We start from the raw sequence: 25,966 nt of genomic DNA, 5'->3' as shown, positions 1-25,966 counted from the left end.
TCTTAGGTGAGTCGGGGGCCATCTTAGGTAAGGGAGGGCGCCATCCTAGGTGGGGAGACGCCATCTTAGGAGAGGGAGGGCGCCTTCTTATGTGAGTGGGACGCCGTCTGAGGTAAGGGAGGGCGCCATCCTCGGTGGGGCGACGCCATCTTAGGAGAGGTGGAGACGCCATCTTAGGTGAGTCGGGGGGCGCAGCTTAGTTAAGGGAGGGCGCCATCCTAGGTGGGGAGACGCCATCTTAGGAGAGGGAGAGCGCCATCTTAGGTGAGTGGGACGCCGTCTTAGGTAAGGGTGGGCGCCATCCTAGGTGGGGAGACGCCATCTTAGGTGAGTGGGGAGACGCCATCTTAGGAGAGGGGAGACGCCATCTTAGGTGAGTCGGAGGCGCATCTTAGTTAAGGGAGGGCGCCATCCTAGGTGGGGAGACGCCATCTTAGGAGAGGGAGGGCGCCATCTTATGTGAGTGGGACGCCGTCTTAGGTAAGGGAGGGCGCCATCCTAGGTGGGAGACGCCATCTTAGGAGAGGCGGAGACGCCATCTTAGGAGAGTCGAGACGCCATCTTAGGTGAGTCGGGGGGCGCATCTTAGTTAAGGGAGGGCGCCATCCTAGGTGGGGAGACGCCATCTTAGGAGAGCGCCATCTTAGGTGAGTGGGACGCCGTCTTAGGTAAGGGAGGGCGCCATCCTCGGTGGGGCGACGCCATCTTAGGAGAGGTGGGGACGCCATCTTAGGAGAGGGGAGACGCCATCTTAGGTGAGTCGGGGGGGGGGGGCATCTTAGTTAAGGGAGGGCGCCATCCTAGGTGGGGAAACGCCATCTTAGGAGAGGTGGGGACGCCATCTTAGGCGAGGGGAGACGCCATCTTAGGTGAGTCGGGGGGCATCTTAGGTAAGGGAGGGCGCCATCCTAGGTGGGGAGACGCCATCTTAGGAGAGGGAGAGCGCCGTCTTAGGTAAGGGAGGGCGCCATCCTAGGTGTGGAGACGCCATCTTAGGTGAGTGGGGAGACGCCATCTTAGGTGAGTGGAGGGCCGCCATCTTAGGTGAGGGTGGTTATTATTACAACTGTTATCATTGATTAATAACAACCACAACAACATCAATAATTATAACACAACCACCAACATATTGTGAAACCATGGAAGCTTTTTTTTATGCGTCAGGGGCGGGGTTACTCAACCTCCACGCAAGTTCCGGTTCCGTTTAGCGGTGGTGGTGGTGTTGGAGGCGGTGGTCGTGGTGCTGGTGCTGGTGGTTGTTGTTGTTGTTGCTTCTTCTCCTGGCGGTGGTGTCGTCTCGATCGCAGCCACGCCATTAAACAACCTGCCACGGCACTCGATCGGAAAAAGGGGGAGAGCGAGCAGAGAGAGAGAGAGGAGAGGCAGGGAGAGGGAGAGACAGAGACGGAGGCAGAGAGAGAGAGACGAGGCGTCAAATGGCGTCCGCCCGACACTTTCGCGTCAACGATGGCGACTGGATCTGCGGCGACAGAAAGTGAGGAGGAGGATGATGAGGAGGAGAAGGAGGAGGAGGGGAGCCTCCCTCCACTCCCTCGAACCGCGTTGATTCGCGTAGAGCGACCCCGACTTTACCTAAGATTTACCACGGGATTCGCTCTAGTCCGTGTGGTTAATGTACAGTGGCCATGTATGTGTGTGTGGCCTATCATTTGAAGGTTTTTACCATGGGCCTTGTCACGTTTACCATGGACGTGAGAGTGAATTCACCGCGAGATTCGCGTAGAGCGGCCACGACTTTACCTCAGATTCACCACGGGCTTCGCTCTAGGACCTGTGGTTAATGTACAGTGGCCATGTGTGTGTGTGGCCTATCATTTGAAGGTTTTTACCATGGGGCTTGTCACGTTTACCATGGACGTGAGAGTGAATTCACCGCGAGATTCGCGTAGAGCGACCACGACTTTACCTCAGATTCACCACGGGATTCGCTCTAGGCCCTGTGGTTAATGTACAGTGGCCATGTGTGTGTCTGTGTGTGGCCTATCATTTCAAGGTTTTTTTACCATGGGCCTTGTCACGTTTACCATGGACGTGAGAGTGAATTCACCGCGAGATTCGCGTAGAGCGACCACGACTTTACCTCAGATTCACCACGGGCGTCGCTCTAGGCCCTGTGGTTAATGTACAGTGGCCATGTGTGTGTGTGTGGCCTATCATTTGAAGGTTTTTACCACAGGCCTTGTCACGTTTACCATGGACGTGAGAGTGAATTCACCGCGAGATTCGCGTAGAGCGGCCACGACTTTACCTCAGATTCACCACGGGATTCGCTCTAGGCCCTGTGGTTAATGTACAGTGGCCATGTGTGTGTATGTGTGGCCTATCATTTGAAGGTTTTTTTTACCATGGGCCTTGTCACGTTTACCTCGGACGTGAGAGTGAATTCACCGCGAGATTCGCGTAGAGCGACCACGACTTTACCTCAGATTCACCACGGGCGTCGCTCTAGGACCTGTGGTTAATGTACAGTGGCCATGTGTGTGTGTGGCCTATCATTTGAAGGGTTTTACCACAGGCCTTGTCACGTTTACCATGGACGTGAGAGTGAATTCACCGCGAGATTCGCGTAGAGCGGCCACGACTTTACCTCAGATTCACCACGGGCGTCGCTCTAGGCCGTGTGGTTAATGTACAGGCGTGGTGTGTGTGTGCGTAGCCTATCATTTGAAAGTTTCCCATGGTCTGAGATTGAATTCACCGCGAGATTCGCGTAGATCCACCCCGACTTTACTTCGGATTCACCACGGGGTTTGCTCTAGGCCGTGTGGTTAATGTACAGGCGTGGTGTGTGTGTGTGTGCGTAGCCTATCATTTGAAAGTTTCCCATGGTCTGAGATTAAATTCACCGCGAGATTCGCGTAGATCCACCCCGACTTTACTTCGGATTCACCACGGGGTTTGCTCTAGGCCGTGTGGTTAATGTACAGGTGTGGTGAGTGTGTGGTATTTGTGCGGTGTGTGTCTGAGTGTGCGTGTGTCTGTGGTGTGGAGTGAGTGAGTGGGTGAGTGAGTGGGTGAGTGAGTGGGTGATTGTGGGGGTGAGTGAGTGGGTGAGTGAGTGGGTGGGTGAGTGTGCGGATGAGTGGGTGAGTGAGTGGCTGGGTGAGTGGCTGGGTGAGTGGGCGGGTGAGTGAGTGGGTGAGTGAGTGAGTGGGTGAGTGAGTGGGTGGGTGAGTGAGTGAGTGGGTGAGTGAGTGAGTGGGTGAGTGAGTGGGTGAGTGAGTGAGTGGGTGAGTGAGTGGGTGAGTGAGTGAGTGGGTGAGTGAGTGAGTGAGTGGGTGAGTGAGTGGGTGAGTGAGTGGGTGAGTGGGCGGGTGAGTGAGTGGGTGAGTGGGTGGGTGAGTGAGTGGGTGAGTGAGTGAGTGGGTGAGTGAGTGGGTGAGTGGGTGGGTGAGTGAGTGGGTGAGTGAGTGAGTGAGTGGGTGAGTGAGTGAGTGGGTGAGTGAGTAAGTGGGTGAGTGGGTGGGTGAGTGAGTGGGTGAGTGAGTGGGTGAGTGAGTGAGTGGGTGAGTGAGTGGGTGATTGTGGGGGTGAGTGAGTGGGTGAGTGAATGGGTGAGTGAGTGAGTGGGTGAGTCAGTGAGTTAGTGAGTGAGTGGGTGAGTGAGTGGGTGAGTGGGCGGGTGAGTGAGTGGGTGAGTGAGTGGGTGAGTGAGTGAGTGGGTGAGTCAATGAGTTAGTGGGTGAGTGGGTGGGTGTGTGGGTGAGTGAGTGAGTGGGTGAGTGAGTGGGTGAGTGAATGAGTGGGTGGGTGAGTGGGTGTGTGGGTGGGTGTGTGGGTGTGTGGGTGGGTGTGTGGGTGGGTGAGTGAGTGAATGGGTGGGTGATTGTGGGAGTGGGTGGGTGTGTCTGTGTGCTGCTGCTACTCACTACTAACAGCACTTGCCCCTACGCCCAGTTACAGGCTACATGGGGTTTCTTTGTCTTTGTGACTACCTTGCATGGTAGGCAGGAGGTCCGTCGGTTCGATCCCGGGCCCTGACGATGCCTAGCTGCTCTATTATTGGTCTATGCGGGTCTCTATGAGTCTACGGGTCTCTATGGGTGTCTGTGGGTCTCTATGGGTGTCTGTGGGAATCTATGAGTGGGGGTCTCTGTGGGTGTCTATGAGTGGGTCTCTGTTTGTCTCTGTGAATCTGTGGGTCTCTGTGAGCCTGGGGTCTCTGTGAGTCTGGGGGTCTCTGTGGGTGTCTATGATTGGTTGTCTGTGGGTCTCTATGGGTGTCTGGGTCTCTGTGAGTCTATGGGTCTCTGTGAGTCTGGGGGTCTCTGTCTGGGGGTCTCTGTGAGTCTATGGGTCTCTGTGAGTCTGGGGGTCTCTGTGGGTGTCTATGATTGGTTGTCTGTGGGTCTATGTGAGTCTGTGGGTCTCTATGGGTGTCTGTGTGACTCTGTGAGTCTATGGGTCTCTGTGAGTCTGGGGGTCTCTGTGGGTGTCTATGAGTGGGTCTCTGTGGGTCTCTGTGAGTCTGGGGGTCTCTGTGGGTGTCTACGATTGGTTGTCTTTGGGTCTCTGCGAGTCTATGGGTCTCTATGGGTGTCTGTGGGTCTCTGTGAGTCTATGGGTCTCTATGAGTGTCTGTGGGTCTCTGTGAGTCTATGGGTATCTGTGAGTCTGGGGGTCTCTGTGAGTGTCTGTGGGTCTCTGTGAGTCTGGGGGTCTCTGTGAGTATGGGGGTCTCTGTGGGTGTCTATGATTGGTTGTCTGTGGGTCTCTGTGAGTCTATGGGTCTCTATGGGTGTCTGTGGGTCTCTGTGAGTCTATGGGTCTCTGTGAGTCTGGGGGTCTCTGTGGGTGTCTATGAGTGGGTCTCTGTTTGTCTCTGTGAGTCTGTGGGTCTCTGTGAGTCTGGGGTCTCTGTGAGTATGGGGGTCTCTGTGGGTGTCTATGATTGGTTGTCTGTGGGTCTCTGTGAGTCTTTGGGTCTCTATGGGTGTCTGTGGGACTCTGTGAGTCTTGGGGTCTCTGTGAGTATGGGGGTCTCTGTGGGTGTCTACGATTGGTTGTCTGTGGGTCTCTGTGAGTCTATGGGTCTTTATGGGTGTCTGGGTCTCTGTGAGTCTATGGGTCTCTGTGAGTCTGGGGTCTCTGTCTGGGGGTCTCTGTGAGTCTATGGGTCTCTGTGAGTCTGGGGGTCTCTGTGGGTGTCTATGAGTGGGTCTCTGTGGGTCTCTGTGAGTCTGGGGGTCTCTGTGGGTGTCTACGATTGGTTGTCTTTTGGTCTCTGCGAGTCTATGGGTCTCTATGGGTGTCTGTGGGTCTCTGTGAGTCTATGGGTCTCTGTGAGTGTCTGTGGGTCTCTGTGAGTCTATGGGTCTCTGTGAGTCTATGGGTCTCTGTGAGTCTGGGGGTCTCTGTGGGTGTCTGATTGGTTGTCTGTGGGTCTCTGTGAGTCAATGGGTCTTTATGGGTGTCTGTGGGTCTCTGTGAGTCTATGGGTCTCTGTGAGTCTATGGGTCTCTATGGGTGTCTGTGGGACTCTGTGAGTATGGGGGTCTCTGTGGGTGTCTGATTGGTTGTCTGTGGGTCTCTGTGAGTCTATGGGTCTCTATGAGTCTGGGAGTCTCTGTGGGTGTCTATGAGTGGGTCTCTGTGAGTCTATGGGTCTCTGTGGGTCTCTATGAGTCTCTGTGGGTCTCTATGAGTCTCTGTGGGTGTCTATGTGTGGGTCTCTGTGGGTGTTTATGAGTCTACGGGTCTCTGTGGATCTCTGTGAGTCTGGGGGTCTCTGTGGGTGTCTACGATTGGTTGTCTGTGGGTCTATGTGAGTCTGTGGGTCTCTATGGGTGTCTGTGTGACTCTGTGAGTCTATGGGTCTCTGTGGGTGTCTATGATTGGTTCTTTGTGGGTCTCTGTGGGTGTCTGAGTCTACTGGTTTCTGTGGGTCTCTGTGAGACTGGGGGTCTCTGTGAGTCTGGGGGTCTCTGTGAGTCTGGGTGTCTCTGTGAGTCTGGGGGTCTCTGTGGGTGTCTATGGGTCTCTGTGAGTCTATGGGTCTCTGTGAGTGTCTGTGGGTATCTATGAGTCTGGGGGTCTCTGGGTGTCTATGAATGGGTCTCTATGGGTGTCTATGGGTCTCTGGGTGACTTTGGGTCTCTATGGGTGTCTATGAGTCTACAGGTCTCTGTGGGTCTCTGTGAGTATGGGGGTCTCTGTGGTTGTCTATGAGTGGGTGTCTGTATGTCTCTGTGAGTCTATGGGTCTCTGTGTGTCTCTGTGTGTCTCTGTGAGTCTCTGTGTGTCTCTGTGAGTCTCTGCGTGTCTGCGAGTCTCTGTGAGTCTGGAGGTCTCTGTGGGTGTCTATGAGTGTCTCTGTGTGTCTCTGTGAGTCTCTGTGGGTCTCTGTGAGTCTATGGGTCTCTGTGTGTCTCTGTGAGTCTATGTGAGTCTCTGTGTGTCTCTGTGAGTCTCTGTGGGTCTCTGTGAGTCTATGGGTCTCTGTGTGTCTCTGAGTGTCTCTGTGAGTCTATGTGAGTCTCTGTGTGTCTCTGTGAGTCTCTGTGGGTCTCTGTGTGTCTCTGAGTGTCTCTGTGAGTCTCTGTGAGTCTCTGTGAGTCTCTGTGTGTCTCTGTGAGTCTCTGTGGGTCTCTGTGAGTCTATGGGTCTCTGTGTGTCTCTGAGTGTCTCTGTGAGTCTATGTGAGTCTCTGTGTGTCTCTGTGAGTCTCTGTGGGTCTCTGTGTGTCTCTGAGTGTCTCTGTGAGTCTATGTGAGTCTCTGTGTGTCTCTGTGAGTCTCTGTAGGTCTCTGTGAGTCTATGGGTCTCTGTGGGTCTCTATGAGTCTCTGTGGGTCTATGTTGGTGTCTGAGTCAACAGGTCTCTTACATTGTGGGTCTCTGTGGGGGATGTTGATGACGATGCTGATGATGTTACTGATGATGATGCTACTGATGATGATGTTACTGATGATGCTACTGATGATGATGCTACTGATGATGATGTTCATGACGATGATGTTCATGAAGTTGAATATAATGATGATGTTACTGATGATGATACTGATGATGATACTTACGATGTTGCTGATGATGCTGATGATGATGTTACTGATGATGATGTTACTCACGATGATGTTCATGATGTTGATGTTGAATATGATAATGATGTTACTGGTGATGCTGATGATGTTACTGATGATGATGTTACTGATGATGATGATGCTGCTGCTGATGATGATGTTACTGATGATGCTGATTCTGCTGATGATGATGTTACTGATGATGCTGCTGCTGATGATGATGTTGCTGCTTCTTTCTAGATGTGGAAATGTTAACTTTGCTCGGAGAACCCACTGCAATCGCTGTGGACAAGGTGAGACACGGGGAGAGAGAGACACGGGGAGAGAGAGACACGGGGAGAGAGACACGGAGAAAGAGAGACACGGGGAGAGAGACACGGGGAGAGAGAGACACGGGGTGAGAGACACGGGGAGAGAGAGACGCGGGGAGAGAGAGACGCAGGGAGAGAGACACGGGGAGAGAGAGACACGGGGAGAGAGACACGGGGAGAGAGACACGGAGAGAGAGAGACACGGGGAGAGAGAGACACGGGGAGAGAGAGACACGGGGAGAGAGAGACACGGGGAGAGAGAGACACGGGGAGAGAGACACGGGGGAGAGAGACACGGAGAGAGAGAGACACGGGGAGAGAGACACGGGGAGAGAGAGACACGGGGTGAGAGACACGGGGAGAGAGAGACGCGGGGAGAGAGAGACACGGGGAGAGAGATACACGGGGAGAGAGAGACACGGGGAGAGAGAGACACGGGGAGAGAGAGACACGGGGAGAGAGAGACACGGGGAGAGAGAGACACGGAGAGAGAGACACGGGGAGAGAGTGAGACACGGGGAGAGAGAGAGACACGGGGAGAGAGAGACACGGGGAGAGAGAGACACGGGGAGAGAGAGACACGGGGAGAGAGACACGGAGAGAGAGAGACACGGGGAGAGAGTGAGACACGGGGAGAGAGAGAGACACGGGGAGAGAGAGACACGGGGAGAGAGAGACACGGAGAGAGAGACACGGGGAGAGAGTGAGACACGGGGAGGTTAGAGAGACACGGGGAGAGAGAGACACGGGGAGAGAGAGACACGGGGAGAGAGACACGGAGAGAGAGAGACACGGAGAGAGAGAGACACGGGGAGAGAGTGAGACACGGGGAGAGAGACACGGGGAGAGAGAGACACGGGGAGAGAGAGACACGGGGAGAGAGAGACACGGGGTGAGAGAGACACGGGGTGAGAGAGACACGGGGAGAGAGTGAGACACGGGGAGAGAGAGACACGGGGAGAGAGAGACACGGGGAGAGAGAGACACGGGGAGAGAGAGACACGGGGAGAGAGAGACACGGGGAGAGAGAGACACGGGGAGAGAGAGACACGGGGAGAGAGAGACACGGGGAGAGAGAGACACGGGGAGAGAGACACGGGGTGAGAGAGACACGGAGAGAGAGACACGGGGTGAGAGGGACGGGGAGAGAGAGACACGGGGAGAGAGAGACACGGGGAGAGAGAGACACGGGGAGAGAGAGACACGGGGAGAGAGAGACACGGGGAGAGAGAGACACGGGGAGAGAGACACGGGGGAGAGAGACACGGAGAGAGAGAGACACGGGGAGAGAGACACGGGGAGAGAGAGACACGGGGTGAGAGACACGGGGAGAGAGAGACGCGGGGAGAGAGAGACACGGGGAGAGAGATACACGGGGAGAGAGAGACACGGGGAGAGAGAGACACGGGGAGAGAGAGACACGGGGAGAGAGAGACACGGGGAGAGAGAGACACGGAGAGAGAGACACGGGGAGAGAGTGAGACACGGGGAGAGAGAGAGACACGGGGAGAGAGAGACACGGGGAGAGAGAGACACGGGGAGAGAGAGACACGGGGAGAGAGACACGGAGAGAGAGAGACATGGGGAGAGAGTGAGACACGGGGAGAGAGAGGGACACGGGGAGAGAGTGAGACACGGGGAGAGAGAGACACGGGGAGAGAGAGACACGGAGAGAGAGACACGGGGAGAGAGTGAGACACGGGGAGGTTAGAGAGACACGGGGAGAGAGAGACACGGGGAGAGAGAGACACGGGGAGAGAGACACGGAGAGAGAGAGACACGGAGAGAGAGAGACACGGGGAGAGAGTGAGACACGGGGAGAGAGACACGGGGAGAGAGAGACACGGGGAGAGAGAGACACGGGGAGAGAGAGACACGGGGAGAGAGAGACACGGAGAGAGAGACACGGGGTGAGAGAGACACGGGGAGAGAGTGAGACATGGGGAGAGAGAGACACGGGGAGAGAGAGACACGGGGAGAGAGACACGGGGAGAGAGAGACACGGGGAGAGAGAGACACGGGGAGAGAGAGACACGGGGAGAGAGAGACACGGGGAGAGAGAGACACGGGGAGAGAGACACGGGGTGAGAGAGACGGGGAGAGAGAGACACGGGGAGAGAGAGACACGGGGAGAGAGAGACGCGGGGAGAAAGAGACGGGGAGAGAGAGACACGGGGAGAGAGAGACACGGGGAGAGAGAGACACGGGGAGAGAGAGACACGGAGAGAGACACGGGGAGAGAGACACGGGGAGAGAGAGACACGGGGGGAGAGAGAGATGGGGAGAGAGAGACACATGGGGAGAGAGAGACACATGGGGAGAGAGACACGGGGAGAGAGAGACACGGGGAGATAGAGATACGGGGAGAGAGACACGGGGAGAGAGACACGGAGAGAGAGACACGGGGAGAGAGACACGGAGAGAGAGAGAGACAGGGAGAGAGAGACACGGGGAGAGAGACACGGGGTAAGAGACACGTGGAGAGAGGCACGTGGAGAGAGACACGGGGAGAGAGACACTGGGAGAGAGAGAGACACGGCGAGAGAGAGAGACACGGGGAGAGAGAGAGACACGGGGAGAGAGACACGGGGAGAGAGAGAGAGACAAGGGGGGAGAGACACGGGGAGAGAGACAAGGGGGGAGAGAGAGACACGGGGTGAGAGAGACACGGGGAGAGAGAGACACGGGGAGAGAGAGACACGGGGAGAGAGAGACATGGGGAGAGAGAGACACGGGGTGAGAGACACGGGGTGAGAGACACACGGGGAGAGAGACACACGGGGAGAGAGACACGGGGAGAGAGACACGGGGAGAGAGACACGGGGAGAGAGACACGGGGAGAGAGACACGGGGAGAGAGAGACACGGTGAGAGGGACACGGGGAGAGGGACATGGGGGGAGAGAGACGGAGATAGACACGAGGATAGACAGGCGTGTTATGTCTGCGTGTGTCTCAAATCATCCTCCACTCATCCCCACAATGTGTGTCCGTGTCTCTCTCTCTCCCCGTGTCTCTCTCTTCCCATGTCTCTCTCTCCCCGTGTCTCTCTCCGTGTCTCTCTCTCCCCGTGTCTCTCTCTCCCCGTGTCTGTGTGTGTGTGTCTCTGTCTGTGTCTTTGTGAGTGTCTCTGTGGCTGGCTCTGTGCTTGTTTCTGTGTCTGTGTGTGTCTCTGTCTCTGTGCGTGTCTGTGTGTGTGTCTTTGCGTGTGTGTCTGTGTCTATGTGCGTGTCTGTGTGTGTGTCTTTGTGTGTGTGTCTGTGTGTCTCTGCGGGTCTCTGTGTCTCTGTGCGTGTCTCTGTGTGTGTGTCTGTGTGAGTCTCTGTCTCTGTGTGTGTCTCTGTCTCTGTGTGTGTCTCTGTGTGTGTGTCTCTGTCTCTGTGTGTGTCTCTGTGTGTGTGTCTGTGTGTCTCTGTGTGTGTGTCTCTGTCTCTGTGTGTGTCTATGTGTGCGTGTCTCTCTGTCTCTGTGTGTGTCTGTGTGCGTGTCTCTGTGTGTGTCTCTGTCTATGTGCGTGTCTCTGTGTGTGTATCTGTGTGTCTGTGTGTGAGTCTCTGTGTTTGTCTCTGTGTGAGTCTCTGTGTGTGTCTCTGTGTGCGTGTCTCTGTGTCTCTGTGCGTGTCTCTGTGTGAGTCTCTGTGTGTGTCTCTATGTGTCTCTGTGTGTGTCTCTGTGTGCGTGTCTCTGTGTGTGTCTCTGTGTGTGTCTCTGTCTCTGTGTGTGTCTCTGTGTGTGTCTCTGTGTGTGTCTCTGTGTGTGTCTCTGTGTGCGTGTCTCTGTGTCTCTGTGTGCGTGTCTCTGTGTGTGTCTCTGTGTGTGTCTCTGTGTGTGTCTCTGTGTGTGTCTCTGTGTGTGTCTCTGTGTGAGTCTCTGTGTGTGTCTCTGTGTGTCTCTGTGTGTGTCTCTGTGTGCGTGTCTCTGTCTCTGTGTGTGTCTCTGTGTGTGTCTCTGTGTGTGTGTCTGTGTGAGTCTCTGTGTGTGTCTCTGTGTGAGTCTCTGTGTGTCTCTGTGTGTGTGTCTCTGTGTGTGTCTCTGTGTGTGTCTCTGTGTGTGTCTCTGTGTGTCTCTCTGTGTGTGTCTGTGTGTGTGTCTCTGTGTGTGTCTCTGTGTGTCTCTCTGTGTGTGTCTCTGTGTGTGTCTCTGTGTGTCTCTCTGTGTGTGTCTCTGTGTGTCTCTGTGCGTGTCTCTGTGTGTGTCTCTGTGTGTGTCTCTGTGTGTGTCTCTGTGTGTGTCTCTGTGTGTGTCTCTGTGTGTGTCTCTGTGTGTGTCTCTGTGTGTGTCTCTGTGTGAGTCTCTGTGTGTGTCTCTCTGTGTGTGTCTCTGTGTGTGTTTGTGTCTCTGTGTGTGTGTCTCTGTGTGTGTCTCTGTGTGTGTGTCTCTGTCTATGTTTGTGTCTCTGTGTGTGTGTCTCTGTGTGTGTGTCTCTGTGTGTGTCTCTGTGTGTGTCTCTGTGTGTGTCTCTGTGTGAGTCTCTGTGTGTGTATCTGTGTGTGTCTCTGTGTGTGTCTCTGTGTGAGTCTCTGTGTGTGTCTCTGTGTGTGTCTCTGTGTGTGTCTCTGTGTGTGTCTCTGTCTCTGTGTGTGTCTCTGTCTCTGTGTGTGTCTCTGTGTGTGTCTCTGTGTGTGTCTCTGTGTGTGTCTCTGTGTCTCTGTGTGCGTGTCTGTGTCTCTGTGTCTCTGTGTGCGTGTCTCTGTCTCTGTGTGTGTCTCTGTGTGTGTCTCTGTGTCTCTGTGTGTGTCTCTGTGTCTCTGTGTGTGTCTCTGTGTCTGTGTGTGTCTCTGTGTGTGTCTCTGTGTCTCTGTGTGTGTCTCTGTGTCTCTGTGTGTGTCTGTGTGTCTCTGTGTGTGTCTCTGTGTGTGTCTCTGTGTGTGTCTCTGTGTGTGTCTCTGTGTGTGAGTCTCTGTGTGTGTCTCTGTGTGTGTCTCTGTGTCTCTGTGAGTGTCTCTGTGTGTGTCTCTGTGTGTGTCTCTGTGTGTGTCTCTGTGTGTGTCTCTGTGTGTGTCTCTGTGTGTGTCTCTCTGTGTGTCTCTGTGTGTGTCTCTGTCTCTGTGTGTGTCTCTGTGTGTGTCTCTGTGTGTGTCTCTGTGTGTGTCTCTGTGTGTGTCTCTGTGTGTGTCTCTGTGTCTCTGTGTGTGTCTCTGTGTGTGTCTCTGTGTGTGAGTCTCTGTGTGTGTCTCTGTGTGTGTCTCTGTGTGTGTCTCTGTGTGTGAGTCTCTGTGTGTGTCTCTGTGTGTCTGTGTGTGTCTGTGTGTGTGTGTCTGTGTCTCTGTGTGTGTCTCTGTGTCTCTGTGTGTGTCTCTGTGTGAGTCTCTGTGTGTGTCTCTGTGTGTGTCTCTGTGTGTGTGTCTCTGTGTGTGTCTCTGTGTGCGTGTCTCTCTGTGTGTGTCTCTGTGTGTGTCTCTCTGTGTGAGTCTCTGTGTGTGTGTCTCTGTGTGTGTGTCTCTGTGTGTGTCTCTGTGTCTCTGTGTGTGTCTCTGTGTCTCTGTGTGTGTCTCTGTGTCTCTGTGTGTGTCTCTGTGTGTGTCTCTGTGTGTGTTTCTGTGTGTGTCTCTGTGTCTCTGTGTGTGTCTCTGTGTGTGTCTCTCTGTGTGAGTCTCTGTGTGTGTCTCTGTGTGAGTCTCTGTGTGTGTCTCTGTGTGTGTCTCTGTGTGTGAGTCTCTGTGTGTGTCTCTGTGTGTGTCTCTGTGTGTGTGTCTCTGTGTGTGTGTCTCTGTGTGTGTCTCTGTGTGTGTCTCTGTGTCTCTGTGTGTGTCTCTGTGTCTCTGTGTGTGTCTCTGTGTGAGTCTCTGTGTGTGTCTCTGTGTGTGTCTCTGTGTGTGTCTCTGTGTGTGTCTCTGTGTCTCTGTGTGTGTCTTTGTGTCTCTGTGTGTGTCTCTGTGTCTCTGTGTGTGTCTCTGTGTCTCTGTGTGTGTCTCTGTGTCTCTGTGTGTGTCTCTGTGTCTCTGTGTGTGTCTCTGTGTGTGTGTCTGTGTCTCTGTGTGTGTGTCTGTGTCTCTGTGTGTGTCTCTGTGTCTCTGTGTGTGTCTCTGTGTGTGTCTCTGTGTGTGTCTCTGTGTGTGTCTCTGTGTGTGTGTCTGTGTCTCTGTGTGTGTGTCTGTGTCTCTGTGTGTGTCTCTGTGTCTCTGTGTGTGTGTCTCTGTGTGTGTCTCTGTGTCTCTGTGTGTGTCTCTGTGTGTGTCTCTGTGTGTGTCTCTGTGTGTGTGTCTGTGTCTCTGTGTGTGTCTCTGTGTGTGTCTCTGTGTGTGTCTCTGTGTGTGTCTGTGTCTCTGTGTGTGTCTCTGTGTGTGTCTCTGTGTGTGTCTCTGTGTGTGTCTCTGTGTGTGTCTCTGTGTGTGTCTCTGTGTGTGTCTCTGTGTGTGTCTCTGTGTGTGTCTCTGTGTGTGTCTCTGTGTGTGTCTCTGTGTCTGTGTGTGTCTCTGTGTGTGTGTCTCTGTGTGTGTCTCTGTGTGTGTCTCTGTGTGTGTCTCTGTGTGTGTCTCTGTGTGTGTCTCTGTGTGTGTCTCTGTGTGTGTCTAGAGCGTAGTGGAGACTCTCGGCAGATGAAGCCGGGGGGAGTGGAGATCGGTAAACAGTCTCCTGTTGTCTCTCTGTTGTCTCTCTGTCTGTGTGTCTCTCTGTCTCTCTGTTGTCTCTCTCTGTGTCTCTCTCTGTGTCTCTCTGTCTCTCTCTGTTGTCTCTCTGTCTGTCTCTGTTGTCTCTCTCTGTCTCTCTGTCTCTCTGTTGTCTCTGTCTCTCTGTCTCTCTCTGTCTGTCTCTTCCTGTTGTCTCTCTGTCTCTCTCTGTCTCTCTGTTGTCTCTCTGTTGTCTCTCTGTTGTCTCTCTGTCTCTCTGTGTGTCTCTCTGTCTCTCTGTCTCTCTGTCTCTCTCTGTCTGTCTCTCTGTTGTCTCTCTGTCTCTCTCTGTCTCTCTGTTGTCTCTCTCTGTCTCTCTGTTGTCTCTCTCTGTCTCTCTGTTGTCTCTCTGTTGTCTCTCTGTCTCTCTGTCTCTCTGTTGTCTCTCTGTTGTCTCTCTGTCTCTCTCTGTTGTCTCTCTGTGTTGTCTCTCTGTTGTCTCTCTGTCTCTCTGTTGTCTCTCTGTTGTCTCTCTGTTGTCTCTCTGTTGTCTCCTGTTGTCTCTCTGTTGTCTCTCTCTGTGTCTCTCTGTGTCTCTCTGTCTCTCTGTTGTCTCTCTCTGTCTCTCTGTTGTCTCTCTGTTGTCTCTCTGTCTCTCTCTGTCTGTCTCTGTCTCTTCCTGTTGTCTCTCTCTGTCTCTGTGTCTCTGTTGTCTCTCTGTTGTCTCTGTCTCTCTGTCTCTCTCTGTCTGTCTCTTCCTGTTGTCTCTCTGTCTCTCTCTGTCTCTCTGTTGTCTCTCTCTGTCTCTCTGTTGTCTCTCTCTGTCTCTCTCTGTCTCTCTGTTGTCTCTCTGTTGTCTCTCTGTCTCTCTGTGTGTCTCTCTGTCTCTCTCTTGTCTCTCTGTTGTCTCTCTCTGTCTCTCTCTCTCTCTGTTGTCTCTCTCTGTCTCTGTCTGTGTGTCTCTCTGTCTCTCTGTTGTCTCTCTGTCTCTCTGTCTCTCTCTGTCTCTCTGTTGTCTCTCTCTCTGTCTCTCTGTGTCTCTCTGTTGTCTCTGTCTCTCTGTCTCTCTCTGTCTGTCTCTTCCTGTTGTCTCTCTGTTGTCTCTCTGTCTCTGTTGTCTCTCTGTTGTCTCTCTCTGTCTCTCTGTGTCTCTGTTGTCTCTCTGTTGTCTCTCTGTCTCTCTGTTGTCTCTGTCTCTCTGTCTCTCTCTGTCTGTCTCTTCCTGTTGTCTCTCTGTCTCTCTCTGTCTCTCTGTTGTCTCTCTCTGTCTCTCTGTTGTCTCTCTCTGTGTCTCTCTCTGTGTCTCTCTGTCTCTCTGTTGTCTCTCTCTGTTGTCTCCTGTTGTCTCTCTGTCTCTCTGTTGTCTCTCTGTTGTCTCTCTGTTGTCTCTGTCTCTCTGTTGTCTCTCTGTTGTCTCTGTCTCTCTCTGTCTCTCTGTTGTCTCTCTCTGTCTCTCTGTTGTCTCTCTCTGTCTCTCTCTGTCTCTCTGTTGTCTCTCTGTGTGTCTCTCTGTTGTCTCTCTCTGTTGTCTCTCTGTTGTCTCTCTGTTGTCTCTCTGTTGTCTCTCTGTCTCTCTGTTGTCTCTCTCTGTGTCTCTCTGTTGTCTCTCTGTCTCTCTGTTGTCTCTCTCTGTTGTCTCCTGTTGTCTCTCTGTTGTCTCTCTCTGTGTCTCTCTGTGTCTCTGTCTGTCTCTCTGTCTCTCTGTCTCTCTGTTGTCTCTCTGTTGTCTCTCTCTGTGTCTCTCTGTGTCTCTCTGTTGTCTCTCTGTCTCTCTGTTGTCTCTCTGTCTCTGTTGTCTCTATGTTGTCTCTCTCTGTCTCTCTCTTGTCTCTCTGTCTCTCTGTTGTCTCTCTGTCTCTCTGTTGTCTCTCTCTGTCTCTCTGTTGTCTCTCTGTTGTCTCTCTGTTGTCTCTCTGTTGTCTCTCTGTTGTCTCTCTCTGTCTCTCTGTTGTCTCTCTGTCTCTCTGTTGTCTCTCTGTTGTCTCTCTGTCTCTCTGTTGTCTCTCTGTTGTCTCTGTCTCTCTCTGTCTCTCTGTTGTCTCTCTCTGTCTCTCTCTGTCTCTCTGTTGTCTCTCTGTGTGTCTCTCTGTTGTCTCTCTCTGTTGTCTCTCTGTTGTCTCTCTGTTGTCTCTCTGTCTCTCTGTTGTCTCTCTGTTGTCTCTCTGTTGTCTCTGTCTCTCTGTTGTCTCTCTGTTGTCTCTGTCTCTCTCTGTCTCTCTGTTGTCTCTCTCTGTCTCTCTGTTGTCTCTCTCTGTCTCTCTCTGTCTCTCTGTTGTCTCTCTGTGTGTCTCTCTGTTGTCTCTCTCTGTTGTCTCTCTGTTGTCTCTCTGTTGTCTCTCTGTTGTCTCTCTGTCTCTCTGTTGTCTCTCTGTTGTCTCTCTGTTGTCTCTGTCTCTCTGTCTCTCTCTGTCTGTCTCTTCCTGTTGTCTCTCTGTCTCTCTCTGTCTCTCTGTTGTCTCTCTCTGTCTCTCTCTGTCTCTCTGTTGTCTCTCTGTGTGTCTCTCTGTTGTCTCTCTCTGTTGTCTCTCTGTTGTCTCTCTGTTGTCTCTCTGTTGTCTCTCTGTCTCTCTGTTGTCTCTCTGTCTCTCTGTTGTCTCTCTGTTGTCTCTGTCTCTCTGTCTCTCTGTTGTCTCTCTGTCTGTCTCTTCCTGTTGTCTCTCTGTCTCTCTCTGTCTCTGTTGTCTCTCTGTCTCTCTGTTGTCTCTCTCTGTCTCTCTGTTGTCTCTCTCTGTCTCTCTCTGTCTCTCTGTTGTCTCTCTGTTGTCTCTCTGTCTCTCTCTGTCTCTCTGTTGTCTCTCTCTGTCTCTCTGTTGTCTCTCTCTGTCTCTCTGTTGTCTCTCTCTGTCTCTCTCTGTCTCTCTGTTGTCTCTCTGTTGTCTCTCTGTCTCTCTGTGTGTCTCTCTGTCTCTCTCTTGTCTCTCTGTTGTCTCTCTCTGTCTCTCTCTCTCTCTGTTGTCTCTCTCTGTCTCTCTCTGTTGTCTCTCTGTCTCTCTGTTGTCTCTCTGTTGTCTCTCTGTCTCTCTGTTGTCTCTCTCTGTCTCTCTGTGTCTCTCTGTTGTCTCTCTGTGTGTCTCTCTGTTGTCTCTCTCTGTCTCTCTCTGTTGTCTCTCTGTCTCTGTGTTGTCTCTCTCTGTCTCTCTGTTGTCTCTCTGTTGTCTCTCTGTTGTCTCTCTGTCTCTCTGTTGTCTCTCTCTGTCTCTCTGTTGTCTCTCTGTTGTCTCTCTGTCTCTCTGTTGTCTCTCTGTTGTCTCTCTGTTGTCTCTCTGTTGTCTCTCTGTTGTCTCTCGCTGTCTCTCTGTCTCTCTGTGTCTCTGTTGTCTCTCTGTTGTCTCTCTGTTGTCTCTCTGTTGTCTCTCTGTCTCTCTGTTGTCTCTCTGTTGTCTCTCTGTTGTCTCTCTGTTGTCTCTCTGTCTCTCTGTTGTCTCTCTGTTGTCTCTCTGTCTCTCTGTTGTCTCTCTCTGTGTCTCTCTGTGTCTCTCTGTTGTCTCTGTCTCTCTGTCTCTCTCTGTCTGTCTCTTCCTGTTGTCTCTCTGTCTCTCTCTGTCTCTCTGTCTCTCTCTTGTCTCTCTCTGTGTCTCTCTGTGTGTCTCTCTGTCTCATCCTGTTGTCTCTCTGTCTCTCTGTTGTCTCTCTGTTGTCTCTCTGTTGTCTCTCTGTCTCTCTGTGTCTCTCTGTCTCTCTGTTGTCTCTCTGTTGTCTCTCTCTGTTGTCTCTCTGTTGTCTCTCTGTTGTCTCTGTCTCTCTGTTGTCTCTCTGTTGTCTCTCTGTTGTCTCTCTGTCTGTGTGTCTCTCTGTCTCTCTGTTGTCTCTCTGTTGTCTCTCTGTCTCTCTGTGTCTCTGTTGTCTCTCTGTTGTCTCTCTCTGTCTCTCTGTCTCTCTGTTGTCTCTCTGTTGTCTCTCTGTTGTCTCTGTCTCTCTGTTGTCTCTCTGTTGTCTCTCTGTTGTCTCTCTGTCTCTCTGTTGTCTCTGTCTCTCTGTTGTCTCTCTGTTGTCTCTCTGTTGTCTCTCTGTCTGTGTGTCTCTCTGTCTCTCTGTTGTCTCTCTGTTGTCTCTCTGTCTCTCTGTGTCTCTGTTGTCTCTCTGTTGTCTCTCTCTGTCTCTCTGTCTCTCTGTTGTCTCTCTGTTGTCTCTCTGTTGTCTCTGTCTCTCTGTTGTCTCTCTGTTGTCTCTCTGTTGTCTCTCTGTCTGTGTGTCTCTCTGTCTCTCTGTTGTCTCTCTGTCTCTCTGTCTCTGTGTCTCTCTGTCTCTCTGTTGTCTCTCTGTTGTCTCTCTGTTGTCTCTCTCTGTGTCTCCCAGTTGTCTCTCTCTGTGTCTCTCTGTCTCTCTGTTGTCTCTCTGTCTCTCTGTTGTCTCTCTGTCTCTCTCTTGTCTCTCTGTGTGTCTCTCTGTCTCTCTGTTGTCTCTCTGTCTCTCTGTCTCTGTGTCTCTCTGTTGTCTCTCTCTGTCTCTCTGTTGTCTCTCTGTCTCTCTGTTGTCTCTCTGTTGTCTCTCTCTGTGTCTCTCTGTGTCTCTCTGTGTGTCTCTCTGTCTCATCCTGTTGTCTCTCTGTCTCTCTCTGTCTGTCTCTGTCTCTCTGTTGTCTCTCTCTGTCTCTCTGTTGTCTCTCTCTGTCTCTCTCTGTCTCTCTGTTGTCTCTCTGTTGTCTCTCTGTCTCTCTGTGTGTCTCTCTGTCTCTCTCTTGTCTCTCTGTTGTCTCTCTCTGTCTCTCTCTCTCTCTGTTGTCTCTCTCTGTCTCTCTCTGTTGTCTCTCTGTCTCTCTGTTGTCTCTCTGTTGTCTCTCTGTCTCTCTGTTGTCTCTCTCTGTCTCTCTGTGTCTCTCTGTTGTCTCTCTGTGTGTCTCTCTGTTGTCTCTCTCTGTCTCTCTCTGTTGTCTCTCTGTCTCTGTGTTGTCTCTCTCTGTCTCTCTGTTGTCTCTCTGTTGTCTCTCTGTTGTCTCTCTGTCTCTCTGTTGTCTCTCTCTGTCTCTCTGTTGTCTCTCTGTTGTCTCTCTGTCTCTCTGTTGTCTCTCTGTTGTCTCTCTGTTGTCTCTCTGTTGTCTCTCTGTTGTCTCTCGCTGTCTCTCTGTCTCTCTGTGTCTCTGTTGTCTCTCTGTTGTCTCTCTGTTGTCTCTCTGTTGTCTCTCTGTCTCTCTGTTGTCTCTCTGTTGTCTCTCTGTTGTCTCTCTGTTGTCTCTCTGTCTCTCTGTTGTCTCTCTGTTGTCTCTCTGTCTCTCTGTTGTCTCTCTCTGTGTCTCTCTGTGTCTCTCTGTTGTCTCTGTCTCTCTGTCTCTCTCTGTCTGTCTCTTCCTGTTGTCTCTCTGTCTCTCTCTGTCTCTCTGTCTCTCTCTTGTCTCTCTCTGTGTCTCTCTGTGTGTCTCTCTGTCTCATCCTGTTGTCTCTCTGTCTCTCTGTTGTCTCTCTGTTGTCTCTCTGTTGTCTCTCTGTCTCTCTGTGTCTCTCTGTCTCTCTGTTGTCTCTCTGTTGTCTCTCTCTGTTGTCTCTCTGTTGTCTCTCTGTTGTCTCTGTCTCTCTGTTGTCTCTCTGTTGTCTCTCTGTTGTCTCTCTGTCTGTGTGTCTCTCTGTCTCTCTGTTGTCTCTCTGTTGTCTCTCTGTCTCTCTGTGTCTCTGTTGTCTCTCTGTTGTCTCTCTCTGTCTCTCTGTCTCTCTGTTGTCTCTCTGTTGTCTCTCTGTTGTCTCTGTCTCTCTGTTGTCTCTCTGTTGTCTCTCTGTTGTCTCTCTGTCTCTCTGTTGTCTCTGTCTCTCTGTTGTCTCTCTGTTGTCTCTCTGTTGTCTCTCTGTCTGTGTGTCTCTCTGTCTCTCTGTTGTCTCTCTGTTGTCTCTCTGTCTCTCTGTGTCTCTGTTGTCTCTCTGTTGTCTCTCTCTGTCTCTCTGTCTCTCTGTTGTCTCTCTGTTGTCTCTCTGTTGTCTCTGTCTCTCTGTTGTCTCTCTGTTGTCTCTCTGTTGTCTCTCTGTCTGTGTGTCTCTCTGTCTCTCTGTTGTCTCTCTGTCTCTCTGTCTCTGTGTCTCTCTGTCTCTCTGTTGTCTCTCTGTTGTCTCTCTGTTGTCTCTCTCTGTGTCTCCCAGTTGTCTCTCTCTGTGTCTCTCTGTCTCTCTGTTGTCTCTCTGTCTCTCTGTTGTCTCTCTGTCTCTCTCTTGTCTCTCTGTGTGTCTCTCTGTCTCTCTGTTGTCTCTCTGTCTCTCTGTCTCTGTGTCTCTCTGTTGTCTCTCTCTGTCTCTCTGTTGTCTCTCTGTCTCTCTGTTGTCTCTCTGTTGTCTCTCTCTGTGTCTCTCTGTGTCTCTCTGTGTGTCTCTCTGTCTCATCCTGTTGTCTCTCTGTCTCTCTCTGTCTGTCTCTGTCTCTCTGTTGTCTCTCTGTCTCTCTGTTGTCTCTCTGTTGTCTCTCTCTGTGTCTCTCTGTGTCTCTCTGTTGTCTCTGTCTCTCTGTCTCTCTCTGTCTGTCTCTTCCTGTTGTCTCTCTGTCTCTCTCTGTCTCTGTGTCTCTCTGTCTGTCTCTGTCTCTCCCTGTTGACTCTCTCTGTCTCTCTCTGTCTCTGTGTGTCTCTCTGTCTCTGTGTGTCTCTCTGTTGTCTCTCTGTCTCTCTCTGTCTCTGTGTCTCTCTCTCTGTCTGTCTCTGTCTCTCCCTGTTGGCTATCTGTCTCTCTCTGTCTCTGTGTGTCTCTCTGTGTCTCTCTCTGTCTATGTGTCTCTCTCTGTCTCTGTGTGTCTCTCTGTATCTGTGTGTCTCTCTCTGTGTCTGTGTGCCTCTGTGTCTCTCCCTGTCTCTGTGTGTCTCTGTGAGTCTCTGTGTGTTTCTGTGTCTCTCTGTGAGTCTGTGTGTCTCTGTGAGTCTGTGTGTCTGTGAGTCTGTGTGTCTCTGTGTGTCTCTGAGTCTGTGTGTTTCTGTGTCTCTGTGTGTCTCTGTGAATCTCTGCGTGTCTCTGAGTCTCTGTGTGTCTCTGTCAGTCTCTGTGTGTCTCCGCTTGTCTCTGAGTCTCTGTGTGTCTCTGTGTGTCTCTGTGAGTCTCCGTGAGTCTCTGTGTGTCTCTGTGTGTCTCTGTGAGTCTCTGTGAGTCTCTGTGTGTCTCTGTGCGTCTCTGTGTGTCTCTGTGAGTCTCTGTGTGTCTCTGTGAGTCTGTGTGTCTCTGCGAGTCTCTGTGTGTCTCTGTGTGTCTCTGTGAGTCTGTGAGTCTCTGTCTCTCTGAGTCTCTCTTTGCGTCTCTGTGAGTCTCTGTGTGTCTCTGTGTGTCTCTGTGAGTCTGTGAGTCTCTGCGTGTCTCCGAGTCTCTGTGTGCCTCTGCGAGTCTCTGTGTGTCTCTGAGTGTGTGTCTCTGTGAGTCTCTGTGTGTCTCTGTGAGTGTCTCTGTGTGTCTCTGTGTGTCTCTGTGAGTCTCTGTGTGTCTCTGAGTCTCTGTGTGTCTCTGTGTGTCTCTGTGAGTCTCTGTGTGTCTCTGCGAGTCTCTGTGTCTCTGTGTGTCTCTCCCTGTCTCTCTTTGTCTCTGTCTCTATCTGTCTCTTTCTCGCTCTGTGTCTCTCTGTCTCCGAGTCTCTGCGTGAGCCTCTCTGTGAGTCTTTGTGAGTCTCTTAGTGAGTCTCTGTGCGAGTCTCTGAGTGTCTCTGTGTGAGTCTCTGTGTGTCTCTGTGTGAGTCTCTGAGTGATTCTCTGAGTGAGTCTCTGAGTGTCTCTGTGTGAGTCTCTGTGCGAGTCTCTGTGTGTCTCTGTGAGTCTCTGTGTGAGTCTCTGTGTGAGTCTCTGTGCGAGTCTCTGTGTGTCTCTGTGAGTCTCTGTGTGAGTCTCTGTGTGAGTCTCTGAGTGAGTCTCTGTGTGAGTCTCTGTGTGTGTCTCTGTGTGAGTCTCTGTGTGTGTCTGTGTGTGTGTCTCTGTGTGAGTCTCTGTGTGAGTCTCTGTGTGAGTCTTTGTGTGTGTCTCTGAGTGAGTCTCTGTGTGAGTCTCTGTGTGTCTCTGTGTGTGTCTCTGTGTGAGTCTCTCTGTGTGTCTCTGTGTCTCTGTGTGTGTCTCTGTGTGAGTCTCTGTGTGCGTCTGTGTGTGAGTCTCTGTGTGAGTCTCTGTGTGTGTCTCTGTGTGTGTCTCTGTGTGTGTGTCTGTGTGTGTCTCTGTGTGTGTCTCTGAGTGAATCTCTGTGTGTGTCTCTGTGTGAGTCTCTGTGTGAGTCTCTGTGTGTGTCTCTGAGTGAGTCTCTGAGTGAGTCTCTGAGTGAGTCTCTGTGTGAGTCTCTGTGTGTGTCTCTGTGTGAGTCTCTGTGTGTCTCTGTGTGTGTCTCTGTGTGTGTCTCTGTGTTTCTCTCTGTGTGAGTCTCTGTGTGTGTCTCTGTGTGTGTCTCTGAGTGAGTCTCTGTGTGAGTCTCTGTGTGAGTCTCTGTGTGTGTCTCTGTGTGTGTCTCGGTGTGAGTCTCTGTGTGTGTCTCTGTGTGTGTGTCTCTGTGTGTGTCTCTGAGTGAGTCTCTGTGTGTGTCTCTGTGTAAGTCTCTGTGTGTGTCTCTGTGTGTGTCTCTGTGTGAGTCTCTGTGTGTCTCTGTGTGTGTCTCTGTGTGTCTGTGTGTGTGTCTCTGTGTGTGTCTCTGTGTGAGTCTCTGTGTGTCTCTGTGTGTGTCTCTGTGTGAGTCTCTGTGTGTGTCTCTGTGTGTGTGTCTGTGTGTGTCTCTGTGTGTGTCTCTGAGTGAATCTCTCTGTGTGTCTCTGTGTGAGTCTCTGTGTGTGTCTCTGTGTGTGTCTCTGTGTGTGTGTCTGTGTGTGTCTCTGTGTGTGTCTCTGTGTGAGTCTCTGTGTGAGTCTCTGTGTGAGTCTCTGTGTGTGTCTCTGTGTGAGTCTCTGTGTGAGTCTCTGTGTGTGTCTCTGTGTGTGTCTCGGTGTGAGTCTCTGTGTGTGTCGCTGTGTGTGTGTCTCTGTGTGTGTGTCTCTGTGTGTGTCTCTGTGTGAGTCTCTGTGTGTGTCTCTGTGTGAGTCTCTGTGTGTGTCTGTGTGTGTGTCTCTGTGTGAGTCTCTGTGTGTGTCTCTATGTGTGTCTGTGTGTGTGTCTCTGTGTGTGTCTCTGTGTGAGTCTCTGTGTGTCTCTGTGTGTGTCTCTGTGTGAGTCTCTGTGTGTGTCTCTGTGTGTGTGTCTGTGTGTGTCTCTGTGTGTGTCTCTGAGTGAATCTCTGTGTGTGTCTCTGTGTGTCTCTGTGTGTGTCTCTGTGTGTGTGTCTGTGTGTGTCTCTGTGTGTGTCTCTGAGTGAGTCTCTGTGTGAGTCTCTGTGTGAGTCTCTGTGTGTGTCTCTGTGTGTGTCTCTGTGTGTGTCTCTGAGTGAGTCTCTGAGTGAGTCTCTGTGTGAGTCTCTGTGTGTGTCTCTGTGTGTGTCTCTGTGTGTGTCTCTGTGTGAGTCTCTGTGTGTGTCTCTGTGTGTGTCTCTGTGTGTGTGTCTCTGTGTGTGTCTCTGAGTGAATCTCTCTGTGTGTCTCTGTGTGTGTGTCTGTGTGTGTCTCTGTGTGTGTCTCTGAGTGAATCTCTCTGTGTGTCTCTGTGTGAGTCTCTGTGTGTCTCTGTGTGTGTCTCTGTGTGTCTCTGAGTGAATCTCTGAGTGAGTCTGTGTGTGTGTCTCTGAGTGAGTCTCTGAGTGAGTCTCTGAGTGTCTCTGTGTGAGTCTCTGTGTGAGTCTCTGTGTGAGTCTCTGTGTGTGTCTCTGAGTGAATCTCTGTGTGTGTCTCTGTGTGTGTCTCTGTGTGTGTCTCTGTGTGTCTCTGTGTGAGTCTCTGTGTGTCTCTGTGTGAGTCTCTGTGTGAGTCTCTGTGTGTGTCTCTGAGTGAATCTCTGAGTGAGTCTCTGTGTGTCTCTGTGTGAGTCTCTGTGTGAGTCTCTGTGTGAGTCTCTGAGTGAATCTCTGAGTGAGTCTCTGTGTGTCTCTCTGTGTGAGTCTCTGTGTGTCTCTGTGTGTCTCTGTGTGTGTCTCTGAGTGAATCTCTGTGTGTGTCTCTGTGTGTGTCTCTGTGTGTCTCTGCGTGTGTCTCTGCGCGTGTCTCTGTGCGTGTCTCTGTGTGAGTCTCTGTGTGAGTCTCTGTGTGAGTCTCTGTGTTTGTCTCTGTGTGTGTCTCTGTGTGTGTCTATCTGTGTGTGTCTATCTGTGTGTCTCTGTGTAAGTCTCTGTGTGAGTGAGTCTCTGTGTGAGTCTCTGTGTGAGTCTCTGTGTGAGTCTCTGAGTGAATCTCTGAGTGAGTCTCTGTGTGTCTCTGTGTGTGTCTCTGTGTGTGTCTCTGTGTGTCTCTGTGTGTCTCTGTGCGTGTCTCTGTGCGTGTCTCTGCGCGTGTCTCTGTGTGAGTCTCTGTGTGAGTCTCTGTGTGGGTCTCTGTGTGTGTCTCTGTATGTGTCTCTGTGTGTCTCTCTGTGTGTGTCTCTGTGTGAGTCTCTGTGTGAGTCTCTGTGTGAGTCTCTCTGTGTGAGTCTCTGTGTGAGTCTCTCTGTGTGTGTCTCTGTGTGAGTCTCTGTGTGAGTCTCTGAGTTAGTCTCTGTGTGTGTCTCTGTGTGTGTCTCTGTGTGAGTCTCTGAGTGACTCTCTGAGTGAGTCTCTGAGTGAGTCTCTGTGTGTCTCTGTGCGTGTCTCTGCGCGTGTCTCTGCGCGTGTGTCTGCGCGTGTCTCTGCGTGTCTCTGTGTGTGTCTGCGCGTGTCGCTGTGCGTGTCTCTGCGTGTGTAGAGCGGAGTGGAGAATCGAGGCAGATGAAGTCAGGCGGAGTGGAGATTGGGAAGGCACTCGCTGATAAGTCCAAGGGCCTCTTCAGTGCCAACGACTGGCAGTGCAAGACGTGAGACACGCACAGAGACACAGAGACACACACAGACACGCACACAGACACACACAGAGACACACACAGAGACTCACACAGAGACTCACACAGAGACTCACACAGAGACACAGAGAGACACAGAGACACACACAGAGACACACACAGAGACACAGAGACACACACAGAGACACACACAGAGACTCACAGAGACACGCAGAGACACGCACAGACACGCACAGACACACAGAGACACACACAGAGACACACAGAGACACACAGAGACACACACAGAAACTCACACAGAGACACACAGAGACACACAGAGACACAGAGACACACAGAGACACACAGAGACTCACAGACACACACAGAGACACACACAGAGACACACAGAGACACACAGAGACACACACAGAGACACACAGAGACACACAGAGACACACACAGAAACTCACACAGAGACACACAGAGACACACAGAGACACAGAGACACACAGAGACACACAGAGACTCACAGACACACACAGAGACACACACAGAGACACACAGAGACACACAGAGACACACACAGAGACACACAGACACAGAGACACACAGAGACACACAGAGACAACAACAACAACAACAACAACCGCCATTCGCCACTAAGTGGCGGTGACGTCACCACGACGCTTGTGCCAGGCTATGTGCACCCTGAGGCCACGTGAAGTGTCGAACGCCCGCTGGCAGGAGGTCACGGGGCAAACCCAGGTGCCACGGGTCAACTGACTGAGATGACTGGCTGATGCACCACCTGTGCCCCCTACTGTGCCAACCTGCTGTGCTTTAGCCACCCGGCGCTCCGCTCGCTGTTGTGAGCGTCGCTCCTCCGCCCTCCGTTGTTGTTGGAGGGCGACTGCCTCCAACTGCCCAGTAGCGTCCTTCACGAGCCTCCTCCACAGAGGCCGATCTTGACACCGCTGGTACCAGTCATCGGCAAGTCCACTCAGCTCCACGTCCTCCTGTACCACATCACTCCATCTCTTCTCTAGCCCGTGCCGCGCCCGCTTAGCCCCCTCAATCCGGCCAAACAAAAGCTGTTTCGGCATGCGGTGGCTGGGCATGCGGGCTACATGACCCAGCCATCGCAGCCTTGCCTGCCGGAGGAGCTCACCGATGGGACCCTGCCCAGATCTTTCAAGGATTTGTGAGCTCCTCACACAATCCAGTCTGGTTAAACCCAGGATGGATCGTAGGCAGGCCAGCCTAAATGTTTCTAACCGGCGAAGATGTTCCATTAGGGGGGTCCACGTTTCGCAAGCGTAGAGAAGGGAGGGA

General features: G+C 52.2%; 1 protein-coding gene across 3 annotated transcripts in view; it reads left to right on the top strand.

Moving 5' to 3' along the window:
• Positions 1-1,198: 1,198 nt before the first annotated feature.
• The window catches only part of LOC116937814 (uncharacterized), a 61,213-nt gene continuing 36,445 nt past the window's right edge, over positions 1,199-25,966 (top strand). The window contains exons 1-4 of one of the 3 annotated variants that reach the window (XM_076059249.1): positions 1,199-1,495; positions 7,280-7,332; positions 13,865-13,912; positions 24,559-24,667. In XM_076059249.1, coding sequence (XP_075915364.1) covers positions 1,437-1,495; positions 7,280-7,332; positions 13,865-13,912; positions 24,559-24,667 — 269 coding nt within the window. In that variant the 5' untranslated portion in view covers positions 1,199-1,436. The remainder of the gene's footprint in view (positions 1,496-7,279; positions 7,333-13,864; positions 13,913-24,558; positions 24,668-25,966) is intronic. The other 2 variants (XM_076059251.1, XM_076059250.1) reach the window with 2 other exon arrangements.

The sequence above is a fragment of the Petromyzon marinus genome (assembly GCF_048934315.1).
Source record: "Petromyzon marinus isolate PM22_M1 ecotype Great Lakes invasive population chromosome 85 unlocalized genomic scaffold, UKy_Petmar_22M1.pri1.0 chr85_unloc.1, whole genome shotgun sequence".
Taxonomy (NCBI): domain Eukaryota; kingdom Metazoa; phylum Chordata; class Hyperoartia; order Petromyzontiformes; family Petromyzontidae; genus Petromyzon; species Petromyzon marinus.
This window is presented reverse-complemented; position numbering and strand designations above follow the sequence as displayed.